This window comes from Chelon labrosus (assembly GCF_963514085.1).
Source record: "Chelon labrosus genome assembly, chromosome: 13".
NCBI classification, from domain to species: Eukaryota; Metazoa; Chordata; class Actinopteri; order Mugiliformes; family Mugilidae; genus Chelon; species Chelon labrosus.
Genome location: NC_140346.1, coordinates 9,725,129 through 9,750,370, shown reverse-complemented (window position 1 = coordinate 9,750,370; position 25,242 = coordinate 9,725,129). Strand labels below are relative to the sequence as shown.

At 43.2% G+C, this 25,242-nt stretch overlaps 2 protein-coding genes across 2 annotated transcripts in view; both read left to right on the top strand.

Moving 5' to 3' along the window:
- Nucleotides 1-997: 997 nt before the first annotated feature.
- On the top strand, nt 998-15,172 carry LOC311497963 (solute carrier family 25 member 36-A-like). The gene is made up of 7 exons (XM_084558372.1): nt 998-1,562; nt 3,854-4,009; nt 5,676-5,753; nt 8,424-8,524; nt 10,235-10,301; nt 11,523-11,812; nt 11,906-15,172. Exons 1-7 carry the CDS (start codon nt 1,522-1,524, stop codon nt 12,097-12,099), a joined length of 927 nt encoding a protein of 308 aa, XP_084414498.1. The 5' UTR covers nt 998-1,521; the 3' UTR covers nt 12,100-15,172.
- Nucleotides 15,173-21,763: 6,591 nt separating this feature from the next.
- The window catches only part of LOC311498643 (SPRY domain-containing SOCS box protein 4-like), a 44,139-nt gene continuing 40,660 nt past the window's right edge, over nt 21,764-25,242 (top strand). The window contains exon 1 of the mRNA XM_084559318.1: nt 21,764-22,044. The gene's annotated coding sequence lies outside the window, so the exon portion shown is untranslated. The remainder of the gene's footprint in view (nt 22,045-25,242) is intronic.

The window sequence follows — 25,242 nt, the reverse complement described above, 5'->3', positions numbered from 1 at the left end:
ACGTGGTACGAAATGAAGCGATCGCAAATGGCTAGCTTCCGGGTGTGAACACACCCAAGATGCATTGCATTATGTATTACTACGCATTAAATAATAGTAATCCAGTCCTGTACTAAATCTTAGTTTCATGAAGCTCATGGAGTTCATTTATTGAAAACAACTGAGAGAACTGTTGATTTAAGAGTGTTTTCCTTTTGGAGGCTGTGGCAGTCGTAGCAGAGGGGGTAGTAAAACAGTTTCAGCTGCTTTGGTGTTAATGAAACAGGTGCACTGGGGGGCAACAATGAGACAACCCCCGAAAACAGGAATGGTTTTATACGTGGAGGCCGCTGATATTTTTTCCCCCTCCTCATCTTTTCTGACCTTTTTTCATTAGTTTTGTATTTGGCTAGGGTCAGTGTCACTAGTGGTAGCATGAGGTAATACCTGGACCCTACAGAGGTTGCAGAGGCAGTCCAACTCCTCCAGGATGGTGCAGTGAGTCACTGGGTTCCTCAAGGTGCACAAAAGAACACCTCAGGGATGTCATGTTTTGGCCCTGCTGACACTGCTAGGTTGCACACCAGACTGTCCAGGAGCGTAGTGATGCTCTGATCCAGATCTGGACAGAGATACTTCAGGACACCATCTGCCCTCTCATTAGGAGAATGGCCCGATGTTGTCAGGTATGCATACAAGCATGTGGGCGCCATACAAATTACTGAGTACCATTTTGAGTAGCTGCAAAATGGACTAGTCTGCTGCATAACTTTTTCAGTTTGATTTCAGCCCTCTGTAGGCTGATCAGTTTCATTTCCATCAATGATAAAGCATTCTTTCGTACCCAACATATTACCTGTTCGGTTTTGAAGGTGATACAGGTCATATGGCGTCAGAGCCCGGATAGCTCAGTCGGTAGAGCATCAGACTTTTAATCTGAGGGTCCAGGGTTCAAGTCCCTGTTCGGGCGAGCTTTTATACTTGCCAGTAATGACAATTCAATAAAGACAAACCTCAACGACGTGAGGAATGCAGACAGTCAAGATCCCTGCATTGAAAGAGACATCACATGAACGATCGGTGACGGGGCGGGCTTAACCAATCACCGTCTCTGTTTTGCGGCGTCCCATTCGCCGATAAACATTGCGAGCAGACCACGCAGAGCGCTGATGTAAAACGGAGGGGAGGCCGAGTCCAGTCCACGGTCGCTCTTATTACTACGAGGCAGGATTTATTCGCCAACATATTAGACGCCCACGCTGTGTCGCAGCGTTATCCAGTTTCAAAAGGACAAGACGTCAACCTGTCGCTCTGACATCCAAGTCCGGAAACCCGCTAGCTCTGGCGGCTAACGCGAGCTAGCTAGGTTAGCTGTTACATACCCTCGTTTTTTTTTTTTTTCTCACACGCAGCTGACCTCCACCACAACACAGACGAACTGAGTATCATTTGGTGCCCACGTCGGGGTGGTTGTTCCCCTGCCTCCACGCTCCCGTTGCCCCCGTGTAGTGCCCCGTGGACGGTTCCCGAATATGATACACAATGAGTCAAAGAGACACCTTAGTTCATCTGTTTGCTGGAGGGTGAGTATCTCGCTGTCAAGTACGCGCAAGAGCTGAGCTAGCTAGCTGCACGCTCAGAGGCTAGCCGCTGAGGCTAGCCTGTAGAGCTACTTAAAAATTTACATTTGTATTTGTGTAATTTGGGATTTGATTAATAGCGCGGTAGTTACTGGGGGACTGATGGTAGCATCAAGGTGCCAGATGTCAGCTCATCAATCTTGTCCATGTATGTGCACCCGTAGCAGTTGACATTTCAATGACATTTCAATGTATGAATGAAACAGTCGGTTACGTATTAATTACGAGCCACCATGGAAGTATTGCTATTTCTCAGTTATTTTTATTTTGAGGCTTATTATTAGCTACACCCAGGTATACTCTTGGTTTCTTCGAAGCCGACGGTTATAAAAGGGCATCACTGTTATCCGCCATAAGTGCACCAAAACAAACGTGGGAAGGCTGTCACTTAAGGTCACCCACGACACAGGACTTTAGATGTCAAAGCACATGTGCTTGCCTGATGAAACATCTAAATTATGTCACAGTGTGATACGTGTCTAAGCTTTTCTATCACACTGCGTGATATGGAGATGCATTTTTGCTTAAATCGGATTTAACCGCTGCCCGGAACGGTTACAGAAACGGTCTTGTTTCTACAGCAACATTCAGGCAGGGCACACGGCGGACTCGGAAAACGGGTGATTCGCCAGACTTGTGTTTAGACACATCCATCTCATAAGTAAAAAATTGTAGCGTCATGCTGCCTCTCCTCGGGCAGACGCTCCTTTTAACGAGATGAACTTAGATATATAATTGTTTCTCTGTAGCGTAAATGAAGCCTTCAATTACAGGACTGTCTGTCACGCTGTTGTGTCAGAGCATTTCCTGCTTTCAGTTTGATGCCGCAAAAATGTTCATATACTCTGAAGGGCATTCCAGTTTTAGCATATTAAGTAAGCATTATTTTGGGGATGGGTCCTAAGTGACATCAAATGTGACTCCTCATTCAGGTATGCTGGCTATTCTAGTGTCCTGCGTTCCCCCTGGTGTGAACAGTAGCAGCGTGTTCTTTATTAGCTCACCTCTGCCAAAAGCTGTGTTGACTGGACTTTCTCTATCTCTACTTTTGATACTGATTGAAAATGAACCCTAACTATAGATAACAGCCATTGCTTGCTCTTGCCTTTGATATAGTGTGATCTGGCTCTGCCCTAATTTATTTAGCTCGGTTTATTAACGCCCATGTCGATAATGTGTTTGTGCTCTCTCTATAATAGTCTGTTTATGTCTTTAATAGCCTATTTTGTACATGTAAATAAGCAGCTATGTGTTAAATGCTCTTTTTTTTCTGAGAATCCTCATTGACAGTTTATGACCACCCTGATGAAATGGATTCTGTTGGTTGAATCCTAAAAATAACGAGTCTCTGTCATAGGATAAAGTAACTTGGTACCCTGTGTTCTGTGGGCTCTGCCAGTTGCGTATAAATAAGTCTGGCACCGACAATAGAGCTGGTAACTGCCAGCACAAAGTTGGCTTTAGTAAGCGGGCAAGCAGATGCTGGCGTTGAGGTTTTATCTTCTTCCGTTTACTGTTGTGAGGGTGCTGCTCGGGCATTTTCGTGAGCCACTCTTCTAGGATTTTTTTCTAGTTCTTCTTTGTATATATAAAAACACACCCAATGCTGTGGACTGTCCTCACAAAACAGACAGGGAGCAGCTCTGTTAGCTGGCGGCCTGCCGTGTTTGTTTTGATTCCGAGATAGAGTCACTACTCGGGAATTGTGCTCTCAACCTTTTTACCGCACATTAAATGGAACATTTTCTCATCCAGTTGGTTAAAAGACTAGAAAAATGATCTTTGATTGAAATGTCCTTAAATATTTACTGTATTATGTTTTAGTATTGCTTGCATTTAACCTGGATTTATTAGTTAGGCCTCAGTCTCAAGCCTGTAGACAACAGAAGTATTTTGCGTTGTATATGGTTCATTGTTATCTGAAAATGCAGACATGTATGTGTTTAGAATGTGATGTGGCACCGGACAGGAGCTGGCTGTTATTCCCCAAGAAACACAAAGCATTCCTGAATGTCGTTCCGTCCCTGCGCTGGGCCGTTTCCCATCTACATGCCGGGGATCTTTTGAATTCCATTGGCCACCATTGGCTAATTCATTTACACAGCACTCTCCACACCATTTTACTAATGAAAACGACGAATATTTAGTTTCAGTCTTCTCTGCCGGGACGTAGACATTGTTTGCTATCTCACTTCCACGTTTTTTTTGTGTCTCTGTCTCTGTCTCTGTGCCAGATGTGGGGGCACGGTAGGAGCCATATTGACCTGTCCACTGGAAGTAGTGAAGACTCGCCTGCAGTCGTCCTCCATCACCCTCTATGTGTCTGAGGTTCAGCTCAGTACTGTCAGCGTGGCCCGCGTGTCCCCTCCGGGCCCCCTGCACTGTCTCAAGTGGGTACCTAACGACTTTCATCAAACTCATGCGTACAGAATATACACTTGCCAAAACATTAGGTGCACGAGTGAACATGAATGCATCCTAATATAACAATACTGCACTAAATCCCCTTTGTGACTTTTGTAATGTTGAGTTTAAGGTGATAATTCCACAGGATGTAGTTTGTGGTGCTGTTAAAGAGACGTGTTATTTTGTCAAACCCTCTGACTAAAATGGGATTGGCAAAATAATGTAACATGTGACGGTACAACACAGTACAATTCAGTAGTATACAATCACTGTTGAGTCAGAGCTTGAATAACAGCACTTTTTTTTTAGAATGTACTTGTTTTTCTTAGTGTACCTAATGAACTGGTCAGTGAGTGTGTTTTTTTTCATATACATAATATTTCCCTTTTCTCTAAACTTGTGGCTCGCACTTGTTGTTTGAGCTCTAACTAAAATGAGCTGAGCTGATGGCCCTTGCTCTCACAGAGAGGTCCAGGTCCTTCTCCTGCAGGCACCATGTTGCTGCTGCTGTTTAGTCTGGCTGATGTCCATCTTGCGAGGCTAACCACTCCACAACTTCACCCTTTGGGAAAACTACACGCAAGAGCACATATCTGTCACTTCAGCCAAGTAGAAAATTTCATAGCAAATCCAACTCTTGTATGTTTATCTTGTGAGATTTTCCTGAGTTTGCGACATATTCTGACTCAGTGTCTCTGTTTTGACGGGCTCTTTCCTAATCTGTTCCTTTTTCCGAATGACCATTTATCATAGGATAGACGCCAGTTGTGACGTTAAAGAAAACTAGATCCTCTCCATGAGGAAGAGCGTGGCCGGGTTTCATAGCTGCTGTGAGCCTCATCAAAAGGGGCCAGTCACTGTGTCACTTGCACATTGCTGACTAATACAAATTTTCTCCATCTCATGTCAAGGCATATTGTAAGCAGTGGGTGAGGCTGTATGAAATTTTCAGCATGTTTAAGTGGCCAGCTTTTGCACACGAAGGCAAACGTCGACACCAAAATTTAAATATGACATATAGTAAAGTATAGTATAGTAAAGAGGACTGTAACACCGGACTGTGCTAACGCAATGTACTTTAATTACCAAATACACTCGGCCCGAAGTCTTCCTCAAGATTCAAGAAGTTTATTGTCATATACACAGCAAAGGTTACACTAAGCAATGAAATTCTTACTTTGCGAGTTCCCTTCACACAACTAAACTAAACTAAATGAAGGAAATAAACTTACTCTCAGCAAAGAAACACAAAAAAATAAAGTAAGCGACTAAGAGTATGAGGTGCAGCTGTCAAATGAACCTGTTTCCTGCCTGCTTAGACAACAGCTCACATATTTATGGAGTGAACTGTGCAGCTTGATACAATGTATGCTGCTGCTTTATGTCCAGTTATCATGTGTGCCTTTATAGCCTCTAATGTTCATTACAGACAGCAACAAACGTACAGGACTGACAGTTTTTCTGTTCTTACCTCCCGTGCTAGTTGTAGATCTTTGGGTGTAGGCTAAAGTTCCCCTTGACGCTTGCACAGACTTGTTCCAACCAGCTAATAGTTCATCTGTCTCTGTTAAGCTATAGCCTCTTTACTGTTCATGTGGTCGTTCTAATGCAACATACCTCATGCATGTTTGTCTGCGTGTTTTGTTTCAGATTGATATTAGAGAAAGAAGGACCTAGGTCTCTCTTCAGGGGCTTGGGGCCAAACTTGGTGGGTGTGGCACCTTCAAGGTAAGCTAATAACAACTATCATCTTCATCATCCTCTGTGATGTGTTCTACCTAAGATTATGAAATGAAAGAGCTGGTTTAAAGGTCTTGTTGGTCAACTAATAGTCACCAGATATCTTTGACTAAACAAAGATTGAATAAAAAGTATGCCTAATTGTAATTATCCATCTGCTTCTGTACTAGCTAGAGCTGGAATTGATCATAAATATCGTGTTGGTAATTTAGCAGAAATTTAATGGGCAACTGTGTATATAATCAGTTCTGTTTTTTATTGGTTCATGCAACGTGTCAAACACTCCAACCGGCCTCTGTCCATGGCATATTTGTGAACATGATACTTTCAGTTTGACTTAAAGATGAACTGCTTTGAATTCAATGTTCAAAGCTCCATGCCATTTTGACCTCACAAAAACGTGTTTTTTTGGTCATGTTTTAACTATATTTTAATTTTAACGCCTTAAGGGGATTAATTTGGCACAAACTCAGTTCAAAAGTCAACTATACTGTGCCAACATAATGTCCTGCAGAAATGTTTTTATTGATGTCCTTCAGCATCTTGATTACATAATTTTTTGGGCCGACAACTTGACAGTTAGGCAGAGGCATACAATGTGAGGTTGTAATTCTAGAACTGTTCAGAAAAAACAAAACAAAAAAACATTTTTATATACTAAACAATTACTGGTGCATTACTTGACTAAAATGTAATATCTCCAATAAAAATTCCTAAAAATGTACTAAAGCTATTATGATGCAGTAATTTTCCAAACAAACAGTAGAACACTATTTAGTCAGTCCTGGATTTACCCGTCATTAGTCTACACTCTACCCAAACAGCTTTAGAAATGAACTTTGGCACTGGCAGCTTTTTTCAAATGGTACTCCTGCCTATCTCATGACCACTACCAAGTAGACAAACAAATGCAACTAGTGGCAGCTGGGATACATTGAGGAAAACCAACAGATATCTCAAAAAGGTGACTGCAGTTGCCTCCAGTCATACCAGGCAGGAAATGACCTTTTAAACGTCCCAATGTGATCTGGAGCTCCTGAAATAGGCCTTTGTCAAGGGAGTACTTTTAGCAGAATAACTTCTTGAAGGCATTTTTCATGTTTGTCTTTCAGTCTCTTGACATCTTGACATGTCTTTCAGACCCTAGAAATCAGAGGTTTAACTAAAACCGGTTCTATAATCTGGCACTCCCTAAGGATGATGTGATCATTAGCACCTCATCTGAAACATGTGATTCTAATTTCACAGAGACAGAGGTGTGCTTACATTCTCCTTGTGAACAATTAGTTTTTCTGTCTCCTCTCTGGGGACGGCATAGCCTGCTTCTCATTATGCTTTGTGGTAGCTTGTCTGTGCATACATCTCATTCGGTACAAGGTTTCACTTGAACTCACTGGAATTTGGATTTGATCTCTGTGATGTCACAAAACATGTTTTTGGACTTAACATGTCGTATGCCAACTATGACAACATTTCATCCAGATATCTAAATAAACATTTTTTATTATCCGAAAGGTTAAAGGTCCACTCCATTGTGACATCCTAATGTTCTGCAGAAACAATTTTTAAAGTCTGAATAGACATTGAAGTAAACTTGAGTGTTTAATGGAGGCATACAACCACAAGGTGGTAACTGCAGTTTAACTTAATGTCCGTGTTCTGTGTTTGAGTATCTTACATTTATCAAGAAACGCGGTGTTAGAGAAGATCAAGTGTCTTGCAAATGTTCTATATACTTTTCACACGATATTAAAAACAAAAATATATGGGATTACGTAACTACCACATGCTTCCTCGTGGTTACTTGGTGACAAAGAAGCATGAGGGACACATGGTCATTAAAGTGCCATTCATCTCCATGGCTATTGGGACAGTCTCTGAACTGCTTACTGCTTAGTGATGTGCTCCTTTGTATATAAAAAAAAAAATGGCAGCTGCGGCAACGCTACTGGGTCACTGTCGGGTAAATGCTGTAAACTGACGGTGTCCTCTCTTAGTGGTAATGAGGGGAGCAAAGTGGGGCTAATGCTGCAGCCAGCAGGTGCCAGCGCTAAGCATATGTGGAGTGTTTTGCTGGCACTTTACGTAATTGAATGCCCAAGCAAGGGAGGGGAAGGCTGTGACGCAGAGTTAAAGATGAACACACAGCTGTATTCTATAGTGACCGATGAGCTCGGAGCATTATTAACCCCCTGACTCTGCACATTTACAGACGCACCAGGCTGCTGCCTGGTCAGTATTGTTGTAAGGGGAAAAGCAAAGGGAGCACAAACACCCGTTTAGACATGAGTATTAATGTGATCATTAGGACCATTTTTAATTAGCGAAACCAGCTAAAGATAATGACCGGAAATAAATGAGTGTGTGCCCTTTCTCTGAATAGCGTATTTGTCTAACTAGGCTGATTTGGTGAATGCATTCACTCTGCTATTTAGGCCTAATAAATTCTTAAAGCTCATTAGCCTGAACCTGACATGAGGGCACAGTTGTACTTGCTAATGTAGTGTAATTGATGAACCTCGCTGCTACCTGAGGCAGCCACTGAGACTAATTAGCTGTACTCTGAGACACAAAAACATGGCATTCATAACTTGTTTTGCCTCGTCCTGGTGTAGCACGTGCTGACCCCTATTTTCTTTTCCTTTGTACTTCCAACAGAGCAATCTACTTTGCTGCTTACTCCACTGCCAAAGAGAAACTGAATGGCGTGTTGGAACCCGACTCCACACAGGTGCACATGGTGTCGGCTGGAATGGCAGGTAACTAAATATCTGAGGTACCAGTTTGACATGCACCACCATGCATTCTGAATTCTGAGCAAATGGGTCTTGTCTTAGTTCAAATAGTGGCGTTACCTATGTGATGGGCGTTGAGTATTGCTGCAGTCAGCCTTTGCTTTTACAGTGATCCCTCTTTGGAGCACAGGAACTTGTAGAACTGGTTTGTATAGGTAGTATACGTTGCTGGAGACCCTGTACTTCCAAAAACAAGCTCATCCCATTTCTTTCACCTTTCCCCCAGATGTACTGCTGCCATAGTAATCGTAATTACAAATTACATATGTTAAGAGGACAAGTTTAAAAACCGAATCATTATTCTCTGGTGCTTTGTATGTCAAGGCAAGCTCACCTTTTCTCGTATGATCCATTTGGGAATGTCAGCCCAGAATAATGTGGGTCAGTCAGTCAGTCAGACAGCTACGGTGTGTATTTGTGCGTATATGCTTGAATATGAAGATCACGGCAGTGCCACTTTTAGCACACCCTGACTTAGACCTTTTAATAACCCAGTCAAGGTCAACATTGCAAGTACATCCCCCTCCAGTGGCAACACACATATTCTTTAGTGCGAGAGCTGCCTGAGCTGAACTGACGGGCGATGAAGTGCTGACAGTCTGGCGATTCACCTCGTTCACGCATGACTCACGTGGCAGAGGTTAGGGCTGTCTACTGACGTGGCTAACGGTGAGCTAAAACAGGGAAGTGTAGATGTTAATTTTAGAGCGTTACCAATATATACTCAGGGCAGTTTAATTCTCTCAGGTCCTGCATAGCAAGATTTGCTTAAGTCAGCCCAAAAACAGTCAATTTTTATCATCTCAGACACCATTGTAAGTGTCCACCAAAGAAATATGGACCATAAGACTAAAACAAAAGAAATTAAAATTAGCATACAATGCTACAGTAAAATAGTTTTCATTAAATGTTTGTTCATAGTCACCTCTCGACTGCATATCAGTCAATTCTTTTTTTATTGTCACTATTTTAAGTCATTTATTTGAACTAATAAAGGTGTCAGGTGTTGGTCTCCACCATGTCTCTTCTACTGTCTCAGGCTGTCTGTGGGGTGATCCCTTCACGTGAGGTTGTGGGGTTAAATCCTGTGGGATGATGGCGGGTATGGGAAGTGAAATGGTTGCATGCCGGTCATTTTGCTACACACAAGCCTGTGTCTGTTTTAGGCTTTTACTCTACCGTAGCTCTCCTCTCGCAAGGGCATGAGACCCCCGCACCACCAGGGGTCTCTAGCTGCATCTGTGAGGAGTTACTTTGGTCTGCGTGAGTACTCACCACAGATCTGTGCTTCTTTTTATATCTGGTTCTTCTCTTTCTCTCTCCGTACTTCTGTCCTCTGCTCCCTTATCATGTAGGTCATTTGATAAGAAGGAGTTTCCTCTTTTGTATTTTTACATCTGTTAGCAGGACATACATTTTTTATGATATTCAGTTGCTCCCCTAGTCTATAAATGGGGCTAGCTTTCTCTCTCCAAGCTGCCTTTATTTTTATTTCAGACAAATGTTTAGATCGTTTAAACTTGTTCCATTGCCAACATGATTGCAGCATAATAAACATTTACACATTACCTGGACATTATCATGTGGTCTAGTATTACAACAGGCAGCTTGACACTATTATAGCATTTCCAGATTTTATAGGCATGTAATGCTGTTGTTTATTTTCTCCTTTAGGTTTTACAGCCATCACAGCGACCAATCCAATATGGCTCATAAAGACCCGTCTGCAGCTGGATGCAAGGTAAACAAGACACTCTGGTGTGAGGTGTTTGCATTTCAGTTCAGTCTGCACTTTTTGTCACCTGGGATGTTCCCATTGTTTCATAATTAAAAGCAGCTCCGCGGAAACATGTTGGGTTTTGTTTGGATCTGTGAGAGACAATCTTGAATCTGTACGCTATGTGCTCCTTATCTGCCTGGGTGTGGTCCGTCTATGACTGCCATTAAGTCTCTCTGGGAATTGAAACTTATTGTTTTGCAGGCTACTATCTTGAGACAGCCACGCACATTGCTCTGTTCCTCCCTGGGACCATAGAGAATCAATATCTGGAGGCAAAACATTAACTTGATACATTTGATCTTGTTTTGATATTGTCCCTTGAGTATGCAGCACTTTGTTTGTCTCCCAGTGCTGACAGTTGGTTGCTAATACCTAAGCCTAGACACTAGGTAACCCTCTTGTATGTTTCCCATCCACAATGTTTCCATAGAAACCAAGAAGAACATAAAAATATTTAATTCTCAAATAGGCCCAGCTAGGTTTTTTTATTTTTTTAGATCAAAAACATACATAATGGATCTCCAAGGGCAAGCTCTTCTTGTCAGCTGTCTGTATTTAAAGAACAGGTTGTCAACACTGCTCTGTCTGGATTTACCCGACACTCCAAGCCCTCGGTCAGGGTCATTGACGGCATTTCCTTCCAGAAAACATGTATCAGTCGCTCCCATTGGTTGTTGCCTCATTTGCAAAGCTGTAGAGTTCATAATAGTTTATCTTGTTACCTGCCCACTTGCCTCCCCCACAGGTTTATTTTGCCTATCATCGGTACAACCCACTGAGTTTAACATGGTCCATTGACTTCACATAGACCTTCCTGTGAGCATGTCCCGTTACTCTACCCTTAAGGCAGCATACGTTGTGCGTTGTTGTTTTTTTTTTCCTACAGAAGCATAGTGTAGATTTTAATTTCCACAAACGTGTATAGTGAACTGAAGAACCAAAGTCAGAAGTTTTTATTGTCATTGTGTTACAATGCCATGTACACAAATCGAATGTTGATACTGTGGAAGTTCTGAGGAGGTCAGGGCTGTGGCTCAGATCAGAAAGGATCCCTCTTGTATCTTCAGTTTCTTTCCACATGAAAGTGTTGTTGGAGTTTTGTCTTTTTAGAATCACTGGCTAGAGTTTGTTGTGTGGTTTATATATTGTAATTAGTTTTTCTTTTTTGTTGTTTTTTCCCAGGAACCGAGGCGAGCGAAGGATGAGTGCGTTTGAGTGTGTGCGTCGGGTGTATCAAACAGATGGCTTGCGAGGCTTCTACAGAGGAATGTCGGCATCTTATGCTGGTATTTCAGAGACTGTGATCCACTTTGTGATCTATGAAAACATTAAACGGCGCCTCTTGGAGGCCAAGGCACCCCAGAACATGGACGAAGAAGAGGAGACATCAAAAGATCCATCAGACTTTGTGGGGATGATGCTCGCTGCTGCCACCTCCAAGACATGTGCCACATCTATTGCTTATCCTCATGGTGAGAGATGTTATCAGCAGTTAACTGTTCTAATGTGATTTTTTTTTTCTTTAGTTTTGCTGTAACTCTTCCCTCTTTTTTTATACTTTGCAGAAGTGATCCGCACCAGGCTACGTGAAGAGGGCACCAAGTACCGCTCCTTCTTCCAGACTCTAACAATGGTGCCCAAAGAGGAGGGCTACCGCGCCCTGTACCGCGGCCTCACCACCCACCTGGTACGCCAGATCCCCAACACCGCCATCATGATGTGCACCTACGAGCTGGTGGTCTACCTCCTGAGCGGTTAAAGCCTTCCCCCTCTTAGACAGTCGATTTAACCCTACCCCTGTTTGGAGACGGAGAACGAGAGCGTCTGCACACCAGCTAGCACAGCTAACAACCTGACGGAGACAGCACCTCGACCTCTGTCCCGGTGACACGAGCGGTTGTTACAAAAAAAAGTTGGTTGTTTTGTTGTATAACCAAAAGGTATGGCACAAGGAGGAGGGTCGAAGTGAACCTTGCATTGATTTGGGGATCTGCTTTAGCAGTGGCAAAGAAACGGTTGACATATTTTCATTTACATTTCATCATTTTCTCCCTTTGGATATACACATTGCTTGTGCAAGCTCAGATTCAGAGCGCTGCAGAAAGAACCCAAGTTGTAGTGTACTCTGCCTAACAATACTAATAATGAGGAGAAATACCGCAGTTCCAGTCCTTAACACCTGGTGGATATTCTGCAGGTCCCTCTTCAGCAGTAGGCTTTGTTCTAATCCTGATGATCGGTTTCAAATATATGTTTATTATATTTCGTTCCCCACATCCCTCAGAGTGCCTCTAGAGGCCCAGAAAACAACGACGCCAGAGTCAGTAGCTGCCGTGCATCATGTCAGTACATGACAAGGGTTCTGAAGTCAGCAGAGAACAGGGAGGAATCAGTGCTCGAGGTTAAAGGATTAACTGGGGAAGAAAGGGAGGGGAATGGAGGAGGATGCACAGCTCTGGCTGACTTGTCACAACAATGTGTCACGACTTGCAGCGTCTTTCGTGAGAGCTAAACGTGGACACACTCAGCTAAATTGTTTCAGTCTTCCGTACTGTCTGTCACATCCTTAAAGTTGCTGTAATCTACATACATCTACAGCTCTTAACTAGCCTGGCACCAGCCACAAGTTCTCCCAACCACAAAGTTTATTTAGGGGATTTTTGCTACATTTGGAATTAATTATGCCCTTGGAAGATCTGCCCGGTCGAGCAAATTCTTAAGGCGGGGTTTATGTGGTGATGGACACTATCCAGTTCCATGCAGATCCTTTATTCTTCGTTTAACACGCCCCGTAATGAAATGTCTGACTGCACCAGGCTAACTCTTCACACTACATTCACCAACCTCTGAACTTGTGTTTGTTAACCACATGAGATCAGATCAGACAGGACAGGACAGGAAGTCACCAAACTGAACCGGTATATAATCCACCTCTCTAACTGCTATGTAAATAAGATAGAGGATTATTAACTGTACTGAAGGAAGGAAGGAAGGAAGTGAAAGGAAGTGAAATACTCGTCCACTGTGAAGTCGAACTAAATCTAATTAATTGTGATATTGGTATATATTGGAGAATAGCTACATAAAGAAAAGTGATGGGGTTGTCAGGGCAGTTTTGGCAAAGGTGTATTTTCTTTAGAGGGGAGGGGATTTGTTAGTTGATACCTAAATCTTTTAAAATAATAATAATAATAATAAAACCAACCCGGTGTTTTTCCTCGTAGCACTTATCTTTCTCTCAAAGGCTCATCTCATTCATCTTTGCTCTGTCGGAGAATCCAGGCTCGTTTTACAGGCGAGGACAATCCTCTTGAGTTTACACTGGAAAACTTGTTGTACGGTTTAGCCATCGTGTGAAGGAAGTGGCCAGGAATATGCTCTTCATTAACGCACATTATAACTAAATGCAGACCAGTAGGAAAAAAAAAACAACAGTTGTGTTGATTCCATGTCCTTCTTCGGTTATTTCCAAAAACAAATCTCTGCATTTCAACTGATTCAAAAGAAGTGAAACTTAATTTTTTTTGTCAGTGTTTTAACGTAGGTGGAGGTCTTTGTTGTGGAATGGAAAGGTGCTCGATCTCTGCTTCGTTTTTGTCGACTTGCTCACGTTTCAAACAGTTTCGCTGTGGCCTCGTTTGTCACGGGAACCGCAGAAATCGCTTGACAGTCCCTCTGTAACGGTGGCGTTTACATCACCTATGAATTTTAAGAAAGGGGCACGGCTAAGCCCCAAATTCTAACATAAGTTATAATCTCACTTTAACACCCTGTGCTGCTGCCATTGTCCTCCAGTGGACTCTAACTGGCTTCGATAGCTTATCCAAACACTTTGCTGCTTGGTAGGTGAGAGCTGTGTGTGCAGTGGCGAGCAGTATAACGAGCATCTTTGGCGGATCCCGCTCCCTTCCTGGGAGCTCGGGACTGCAGGAATTGCGTCGGTGTGTCAGCCTGAGATGCTTCTGTCAACTGACGTCATTAATGTGATCCTCAATGTGAACACGCATTTTAGTCCGGTTTTACAGCGCATATGAAGGATGCATTAGATTAGTGTCATTGTTCAAATGGTGGAGTACCATCAACACACGCTATAGGTGCAGAGAGGCATGGGTGGCCCCTGCTGCCGCTGGTAGTGATAGGATTGTTGTGCATCACAGGACAGATAGCGTGGGTTGATTGTGCCTAATGTGATTAAAGGGTCATTTCACACAGATAAGACCTGTTTTCTGTCTTACATTAAGTGGCACTGGTGTCACTTTTCCTGGTTTTGAGATTTCTGCTGTCATCCCGCTGCGTTCTTTTCACCTCCGCAGCACTGAGGTGGCGGCAGATCCCTCAAAGCGAGTGTGAGGTGGAGTGACCCTTTAACTGTGCATTTCTATGCATCTCTTCGCTTGTATCAGTGTCTCTTGTTTGTCAGATGATGCATTCTCTCCTGCATCCCTTCGATATTCTTTTGCACCCACACGTTTGCATTGTGTGCCAGTGAGTGTGCGTGGACGTGCGTCTTGCGTGTGCTCGCCTATATGAGACTTGTGTGTGTGTGTGTGTGTGTGTGTGCGTGTGTGTGCGTGCACGTGTGTGTGTGTGGTCCGGTCGCCTCTCGTGCGTAAGAGACCATAGGAGTATGCGTGTATTCAGGTTAATATATCTGCAAACAGTGTTGTTTATTTTTTAATCTTTTAAATGAGTTGTTGCCTTTTTCCCCGACGCCCTTTGTGTTTTTCCATGTTGTCGTCGATGAGCCGACTGTGAGTGAGGCTCGCTCTATGCATTCTCTCATACCTGTTTTTGTAAAACAAAATGTCAATAAAACTGAAGGAGTGCAAGTATACTCTGCTGTCGGACAGTCTTTCTTTTTTTCATTTTGATGATTGATACTGTGAATACTTTTAAAGAAGTCAAGTATTTCCATCTCTTCACACCTCTGAAACCCTTCAAAATAAGAAAAATACAAGGCAATTTAACCTCCGCAAACCTCTGAAATCATAAAAATAAGCAGAAATCTGGCGTATTTTTCAGTTTTTCTGACTTTTGTCTGGACTGGACTTGATACCTTCACTGAAATAAGAGGAAATGGACCTCTTAAGGACATTAGATACCTTATTTAAAACAAATAAAATGCAGAATCTGTGATTAGGTAAAATAAACACACATTAGGTTCATGTGGAAGTATACCCAGAGGTCAGGAGCTGACCTTTGACTTGTATGTACTAAAGAACTGCAATTTTATTGTTATACTGCTACTGCTGCTTTGACATTTGATTTCCTCGGGTAAAGCTTTGCCGAAAGTTTATCAAAACTGTCGAGATGAGCTGAACTGCAAAAATATGCTGTGTCTGTTAGCATCTTGTCAGCAGACTTCCAACCAGCAGGTGGCAGTGTTCCCCTGCTCATCCCCCCCTTCCATGACTTCTTGCAGCACACCATCAGCTCAGTGGAGCCCGTGCTGGAAGATGACAGCATGCTGCTGCTGCTGCCTCATTCTTCAATCCAAAACACACCCAACCCCAAATGTATCCAACACAACATAAACCGTACAGTTTTTGCCAGACGAAGCGGAACATCAATGCCCTGAAAAACACACAATGCCTGACAAAGAGATGCCAAGCGAAGAATGGCACAGGTCCTAGGTAAACAACGGGCTCACCTAATTCACGGCTCATTTCCCAAAATGAACCTCAGCACCACATAGTCACATGAGCTCCAGCAGGACCAGCCTGACTCACTCACACACACACCACATGTGTTTGTTTTGTGGCAGGCTGAAAGGGAGGAGAGAGTTCCCAAAACATGCACCACGATCTGCCAGAAATGCCAGTGTTTCCTTGGAATAGTACAAAGTGCCTCCGGGCGCTGCTTGAGCCTCACTTGTAAATTGAGCACTGGGGACGCGCTGAAATGAAATGGCTGAAAAATAAAACCGATGGATCCGCTGGAGTGTTACGACTGGCACTTTGTTTACCTCTGAACTGGAGCGGAAAGGAAATGAAGAAACAGACAGAAAAATGCTGTTTTTCCTGGGCTCTGGTCTGTTCTTAATCTTTCTGTGTACTAATCGGTTCTGGGGTTTGGGGTAAAAATGAAAGTCCTTTACAGCCTTCACATACACTACATATCTAGCTGTTCATCATCATGCTTTGGCCTATTTTGGGAGTGTTCCTCCTACACTTTCTAATTTCCACTTCCACTGAACTGATTCCTCATCTCTGAGGTCCTGCTGAGGGAGGTAGCGCACATCTGTCCTTAAAGGGACACTCCAGTGATTGAACATTAACACTTCTCTCTCACCTTAACGTAGTGAAAGCTGTGGACTGGAAAAAAAGTAATCTCATCACAATCCTGTGTGCTATATACACCGATCAGGCATAACATTATGACCTAATATTGTGTAGGTCTCCCTTGTGGCTTTAAAACAGTTGGGACTCATCAGAGAATGGACATGGGCCTTCTGAGGGTGTCCTGTGGTGTCTGGCAACAGAATGTTGTTAGTGGGGACCTTTGGGTCCTATGGGTTGAGGGGAGGGGCCTCTGTGGATCATCCCACAGATACTTGATCAGTTTGGGATCTAGGGAATCTGGAGGCCAGGTCAACACCTTGTGCTGTTTTTCATGTTTTTTGAGTCGTTCCTAACCCGTTTTTGTGTCATCCCCGTCCTGCTGGGGATGGCTGCTGCCATCAAGGAGTGTCATTGCTATGGGGTGGGGGTGCCTGGTCTGGTCTAGGTGGGTGGTACATGTCTAAGTAACATCCTCACGAATGCCAGGTCTAAAAGTTTCCCAGCAGAACATTGGGAAACGTGTATACCATCACAAGATGGTCATTGTTATTTAATTCTATTGTTATTGGTCATAATGTTATGCCTGATCGATGTCTGATCTGATTAAAGCATACATGCAGTATTTAAACACGATAGAAACAAGAGTACAAGATATACTATGAGAGATTGCTCATAAATAAAAGAGAATGGATAGAGGTCGCATTGAAAGGTTTAGTAAGATACTGTTATAGCAATAGGCTCTTAGTATAAATAGTAGTTTTAATGCAAATGGCTGGTGTAAAAGTATAAAAGGTTGGACAATTGTGCATTCAGGTAGGAGTGAACAACTATAAAACGCAGGTTGATGAGGCCAGGTCCACAGATGAGCAGTATGCAGCTCTGCAGATCAAAAACACACAGCTCCAGGCCCGAGACACAAGGCCTGGATGAGGGAGAGCTACACACTGCACAAGGAAACATGACAGATCAGAAGCCACCACACGCTCTCCCTAACCTCAGGAATGTGTGTCAGATTCCTGGTAGATACAACAAACAGAAGGAAGTTTGCTTTCATCCCTTATTGGACTGGCTGACTGCTCGATGGGACTTGGTGCTACGATGCGATTCAGCAGCTCCCTCTGCTTTACTCTATCACCATGAGAGGAGAGATGATGAAAGAGAGATGGGGTGATAACCCACCGCAGGAGACACGCCGAAACCAGGTCTTTCCACCGGTAGTGCGCATCGTCAGTTGTGTCATACCCGTGTTTATTGGGTGTTTTGGCCTTTTACAATGGGATCATTCGATTCTGTTTGTCTCGAGGCTACATTAGAACCACTAATTTGAACTTTAAACGTGAAAACCTGAACAGCAGGAACAACAGGGATCTCCTTGGTGCATCATTGTCTCTTTCTTTCACTGCTCCATTCTAACCTTGACTGGCTCTTCAGTAATTGGATGCTCTCTGTGACATCTACAGACGATTTCCACACGAACTTCAAGGCAGAGTGTGCACCACATGGCCGTCTGTCCGTCTGTCTGTCTGCCCGCCGCAGCTGTAGCCCGGGGTGAAGCTGAAGCGCTCCGTTGTTCGGATTCGTGAGGAGAGAGGCTCCAGATTCAGACAAAACAATCCTTGCCCTTCTCGCTTCAGATGTCTTCCCCGGCCGCCACTGTCACAGTGGAGAAGCCACAACTCCAGCATATGGCTGACATGCACAAGGCATTATGCACGCCGCATTGCGTGCTTGGATTAAAAAGCAAATGCATTCGGTAGGCGGCCTCTGTATCTCCTGTTCTTGAGCGCTTAACTCTTAGCATGGTCGATCTATGAGATGCAAAAAAAAGTTTTCCGTGTCGGCTGAGACGTCTTTGTACAGCAATAACAGCAACTAAACGTTTCCGGTAACTCCTGATCAGTTGTCACAGCGACTTGAAGGGAATTTAGCCTTGGCCATCCCAAAATATTCATTTTGTTCTTCTTTATTCATTATTTTGTTAAACAACTTGTGTTCTCGTGCTCGTTGTCTTGCTGCATGACCCAGTTTCTCTTAAGATTCAGCTCACAGACAGATGTCCTGACATCCTCGTTAAGGACTGGTTGGTATAATTCAGAATGCGTTGGTCCATAAATCACGGCAAGCCATCCTGGCCTACATGCAGCAAAACAACAGCTCAAACAAGGACATTACCACTCCATGTTCCACAGACGGGATGATGCTGGAATGCATTGTTGTTTCATCTACAAACACAAGTATCTCATTTAAACCAAATAATATACTTTGGTTTATGTTAACATTTTCCCAATAGCCTTCGGGCTCGTCCAAAAATGGGCAGGAATGTTCTTTCTGCCACTCTGCCATCACACCATGGTTGTTCTGTGTTCTCCTGATAGTGGATTCACGAACATTAACATTAGCCAACGTGAGAGAGGCCTATAACTGCTTAAAATTTACCCTGGGTTCCTTTGTGACGTCTCAGACTATGATGCATCTTTCTTTTGGAGTGATCTTTGTCGGTCTTTGAGGCGCACTGTTGATCCTCACAGATATGTAATATTGGCATTGTTTTTCCCTGAATAAACAAACCCACAGGTATAATATTTCTGTTTCATTCTAGTTGCCAAATGTGGAAGTTTCTGAAGGGTGCAAATAGTTTTAGCTTTATCTGGCTCTGATTATCTCGGACCAATCTTGAGCGATGCCAGTTCTGTGCTGTGGCGTCGCACAGCCATAATAATGAGCTTCCAGTGTGAAAAACGTTCCCATTAACTTCTAAATTGTAATTCCAAGCGGGTTGTATGAGGGATTTCAGACAGCTGCAATAATTTCCACTTGACAAAGTGAACTACATGTGTCAAAGGGCTGTGAGTTATGGCTGCAAAGACACTACTAATGTAAACCAATACTGACAAATGAATTCATTTCAAAGGCGCTATACAGCATTTTTGTTGAATGCATCATGACAACAAAGTGACAACAAAGCTAGCAGTACGACTGACCTGCAAGTCCTATTTGCAGACATGAATGCACGGCAGCTGACTGTTTTCCTTTTTTCTTTTCTTTCATTTGTTCTTGCACAAACCTGCAAGAGGTAAACAGTCAAATCTGTCTTTGCCCATCGATCGAGTTTGCGCGTTCCCTACAGTCAGACCAAACTGTGGACTGAAGAAATGACTCAGACTGGGCCAGGGTGAATTGAGGGACATCTTTATGTCTGAAACACACATACAAACACACATCACTCCATATGCAAATGCAGAGTGAAGGGAAGTTGAGCCAAGTCAAGACAAAGCACTACCCTTTATTTTCTAACAAGCAGAAATCCTCATGGTGATTCAGTGGCACTGTTTGACTGTCGGTACACCATCCAATTATGATCGGCTCCACAGCCTCCTCGCGGAGAAAAAGACCCAGAGGATGAAGACGTAACACACGGGGACTGGGTAGCGACAGGTAGCCGGGAGAATTGTAGGATGAAGTTGAGGAAGGGGATACGTGCGGGGGGGTTAGCGAGAGAGGCGACATAATGAAAGGCAGGGGATGAAAACATCTGACGTGAAGTGTCAGTCTGAGGACTTGCAGGAAGATTCGGCGCTCGCTGGTGAGAGCGTGGAAGCCGATGCTGAAGAGGAGGCAGGCGCACACATTCTAACTCTTGCGGCCTCATTCACAGACAATGAATGAGCACGAGGCTTTTCTCTTGCACACCACCACAAATTCACTGCATGCGCACACACAGCATGGGAGCTCTGAGTCATGTTCAATTGAAGCTGTCTGTCTGACTGAGATGAGCCCTCCAACTTTATGAATAACAGAGATTTTGCTGTGTGTGCTGACATCTTGTAGACGGATAGATAGATATTTCCCATTGTTCCCAGCCTTAAGGGCCAAGTTAACCTAACCATCTCCCGGCTGCAACTTCATGTTTAACGAGAGTGGTATTGATCTCTTTATCTAACTTTCAGCAAGAAGATGTGGCGTATTCATCAAAATGAAATGTTGAGCTATTCCATTAATGACTCACTACAAGAAGCAAACAAAAAATCTGTGTGTTTTTTTCTGGTAATAACAGGAAAGTGATCTCCGCTGTGTTAAACCCATCAACTTGAATTCTCCTGTTCTCTTTGGAACTGATTTGAGGCCAGCTGCTGAGGGAGCCGGTGGTCTGCTTTTCACAATGAGCCCAGTTTCGGTCGGGCCGTTTACTACTGCCTGCACGCTCACATTTGTAAATCTGCCACTGAAACCGTTACACATGAGATACGCGCACAGTTGTAATTGGACTGGGATGTTTGTGAGGGACTTAATATTGATATCGTCTTTTCATTAAACAGCACTGAACTGCGCAGCTGTTTACATTGCACCGAGGGTGGGGTGGCCACCGTGGGTGCGGTGAAACCTCTGAGCACCAAACAAACCTGTGTGTTCATTCATAGTGTGAGCTGGTTTGGATGTTTTGTAGTGTGTGGTGGCTTTAGATGAGAAATAAGCCTGCTAACCCATTAGTTTGGGATGAATCCATCCTTAATGCCTACTTTAAGCTACTTCTCCCTTACCTATTATTTAAATTTGAAAAGGAAGATCAAAATAAAGTATGCATATTAATCAAAGGCCAAAAATAAATGGAATGCGTGCGTCACATGTTGTATAATTCAGCTGTCAGTTACATTATGTATACAAGTAATTTGTGTATATAAAGATTTCTTATTAGATTACTAAATGCAACTTTTGATATATGTTATATACATACAGGCCGAATGGAATAAACTCCACAAGCAGCAGCCATATCCTGATCATGGTCAGTATAAAACTATGTAAGGCATGAAGTGGCCTCCACCCTCCGTCTGCATTAAAAATCAGACTATAACAGGAAGTATGGAAACCATACATACAAAATAAAAGCATGAAATTAGCTAAGTTAAAGATAAATGGTTTTTGGTAGCATAAAATTGCCGACAATTCTACAACATAAGCTGAATCTATACATGTTAGATACAGAAGCGCCTGATGTAAAATAGCGTATTTAGGAACGTGTTTGTTTGTGGACGTCGTGACCGGAAATGGCGTTGCTATCGTGTCTAACTTGACGCCAGTCACCTTTTCTTGATCCCGACCCTCCAGCCAATCAGCGGCTGTCAGGGACACATGAACGGTGATAATATCCACGGAACAGGCTGCAGGCAGGAGGAACAAAGAAAGCCGCCCGCTCCCCGTGAGGCGCCCTTTCACTTCGTCAACACGGACAAATAACCTCTCCGTCCAGGTTTATTTCCTCTTTAGCTCAGAGTCTTCTGCGTAACTGTTGCATGTTACGAGTTAAGTTGGAGTGGCTGTTTTTTTGCTGAGGAAAGAGGAAACTTGGCGTCGTGAGATTTTTTTTTTTTTTCACGGGTCGCCTTCCTTCGAAGCCTTCCTACCTGCTCGCTGGAAGGTTGCTTATGGTAAGTTTGTTTTTTTCTCATATTAGTATACAGTTATAGTGTCGAAAGCGAGAGTCATAGCCGTGATTGTGCGGTCTCTTATCACTTCGCATATCTGAAAACAAAACAAAAACTTTCTTCATGTGTTTTCTGAGACGGCGAAAGCGCCGAGACGTTCCCTTCACGTACAGCCAGGAGACGGGAGCCTTTTTCCAAACTCCACTGAATATTTTGCCATTTTTAGTGCTTCGTTGCTCCGAAACAAACAAAACACAGCGAGGCTAACTAAACCGAAGGTCTTTTCCGAGTATTTGTCATCCACTCATATTTTCGGCCCGGATAATTGCAGCTGCTCGGTTGTTGTGTTTATGTGAAACGCTCTAACTTGTTAAACGGCCAAGGACTGAGCTACAGCGATAGGCGTGAGTTCATTAAAATGAAAAGCCTTCAAAGACTGCTTGTGAGGGACTCATTCATGCGCAGAAACATGAAGAAGACATTAGTGCCACACTAAGTGAATCAAGCTGTGCTTAATGGCGCAACGTGTAAAGCCGATGTCAGTAACAAAGTAACCGAATTTGAATGGATTTGAAGATTTTCTCCATTTAGTAGAGATCTGTTTGAGTTAATGAGTGTTTGCTGATTCATTTATGCCTCATTCCTCCATAAATATTTCCCCGAAACTCACTCTTTATTTTTTAAAGTTGTTTCTATTTAAATTGACTTTTACATTATCCTTGGCAGCAGCACACGCTTTTTCCAATCTTTTGTTTTTGACTTAAGGAAAGGCTAACACTGCTCCAGGTGAGTAAACAGTGTAGCCTAATGCCCCAGAGCACTAGGAATTAGGCTTCATTCAGTTTCCATTTGATTTGAAGTTTGCCTGCTATTCGAGGCTAAACGCTTTGCCTGTAACCACACCATCTGCTTTGCCCTCCTGGGCATTGGCAGGCTACTGTCCAGATCAAGTGCTATGAGAGATTTGTGTGGGTGGACCACAGCAGATGGTGGGATGGGGAACATGGCTGGTTGATGTGGTAGCTAGGCTAACTGTTGTGGTTGTTCGTCTCATTTTCAGCAGCGGTTGACACAATAAACAAAGACCAGAATCTTTCAACATGTAAGCGGTCTCTCTTAGGACAACTCACTTATAGTCGATAGTATGATAAATGGTTTTAAATGTTAATGAGTGCCGTTCTGTTGAAAGCCAGCTCGTCTTCTCTCACCATAGAGGCACCTATTGACCCCTACAATCCTCTTCTCAACCATCTGGGCTTTGACCCCTCTATGACATCAGCTGACCTTAGTGTCGCTATGCGGGTAGGTGGCGTAAACCTGCCCTGGTCCACGGTATTCCATCAATCCTTCAGTTTGTCTTAACATATTTTAAGATGAATTCTAGGCTAGTTTAATAATTTTCAGATAAAGCCGATAAATCTTGGCTTTAAAGGATTCGATTCATAAAATTCTCAAATCGATTTTCTTTTTTTTCTTTTTTTTTTAAACCCTCTTTTTATTGCCTGTGTTCTCTTGTTAGAAATCTCACTATAGTCTCGAAACAGATTTCACACTACAAATCTAGCGACATGGCACAGCGAGACTAGCCCATTAGATGTGAGGGAGATCCAAAACATGACAGAAGCTACAACCCTGAGATCATGTCACCCCTGAAAGCTGATTGGGATGGAAGAGAATAGCTGCATGTCCAAGATGTGCCAAAGAGAGGGCAAGTCTCTGGAACCAGTGACAATATCAGTTTTAGTCTGACGTAAAATTGTTTCGTGACTGAAATGCTTCTAAATTAACGGACGTTGAAGTGAACTGGTGATTCAGATTGATTCAGGAAATCGGTAGCGGTACCCAGCCCTAATGAACTCTATGAGTGGAGAAATCTTTTCAAACTTTTTTTGTTTTAAACACGACAGATAAACTTGCAACATCCTCGTCCCCATAACTAACAACCAGACAAAACTCACTCTGAGGTCAGAAAGCTTTTAGATGCTTGTGTTTGTACTATATAATCATCTTTACAAATTGTCGATCTGATTGGGTTTTTGTTTAAACGATCTCCCACACTTTGGGCGTGTTCAGGTTGGTTGAGAACAAACATAAATATTGCAGCACATCAGTGTATTGCATACAAATCAGTGTAGCTTTTTCTAGCGCAAGCATGCCGTAAATGCTTACCACAAATGAACTCTGCTCTACACCTCACTTGTTGCAATCATCTTTCAACAGAACATACGTTCTATTGAATAGATGATTGCGTGATGCAGCGCCACGTTTTCAGCTATACAAAAAGCAAATCGGCGCACAAACAATTTGGGTCTTCAAACATTTTTAGGTGGAAGACCTGCGGTGGTCATGTGCCATTTTCCACTTCAATTCTTGTGCATCATGTGGCGTTAAACCCAGCTCAGAGGCTAGACAGAGTCGTTTGGGATTCCTTTTTAGAGGAGTTTTGTAATATGCAACCTTTCCTGTTGCTGATTACTTGAGTAATGCGCAAACCACAACGACTTCTAGATACCCCCATTATAGAACACTTGTGTAATTTTATCAGTAGAGCAATCTGACAACTTTGATGTCGTGTAGTGTGTAGGTGGCATTACAGTTATCTGCTGGACAGATTCCACTGCAACCAGATCATGTCTGATTAATGCCTACCTCCTCCACGCAGTGTCCCATCATCCCCCTCCATCCCCCACTCACTCTAACACAGATACTCGTGTGTACACACAGACACGGGGTAGTACAGACGCACACTGAGAGTGCAGGCTGTTTCAGCAGAGAGGGACTGTGGCCAGGGTGTCTGATGCTGACTCAGTAGAATGTTAATGTTGTGAAATCCCATTAAGAGCAATCCGGTGCTGAGCGGGGCCAGCCCTGGGCTTTAACGGGACAGCAGGTCAATTTAAAAGGCCAGCAGTGCTCTTGTGTAATAGAATCTAATGACTTGAGTGGCTCACACTGAATTGAACATCTCTTTTAAATTGTTGCCACTCTTGTTTAGTTGCTCTTTAAGGCTGTTTTAATGATTTTGGAGTAAAGTGTTACTGCAAGAGAATAATTGCTTGTAAATAAACTTTTGTATCACTAATAAATGTAACATACTTTTACCCTCGGGTATTTGCCACTGTTGTGTATGTTTGGGGGTGGGGGGCAAAAGATTAAATCCATCAGTTATTTTTATTGCCCTGTCCTGATAAGGTCAATTGA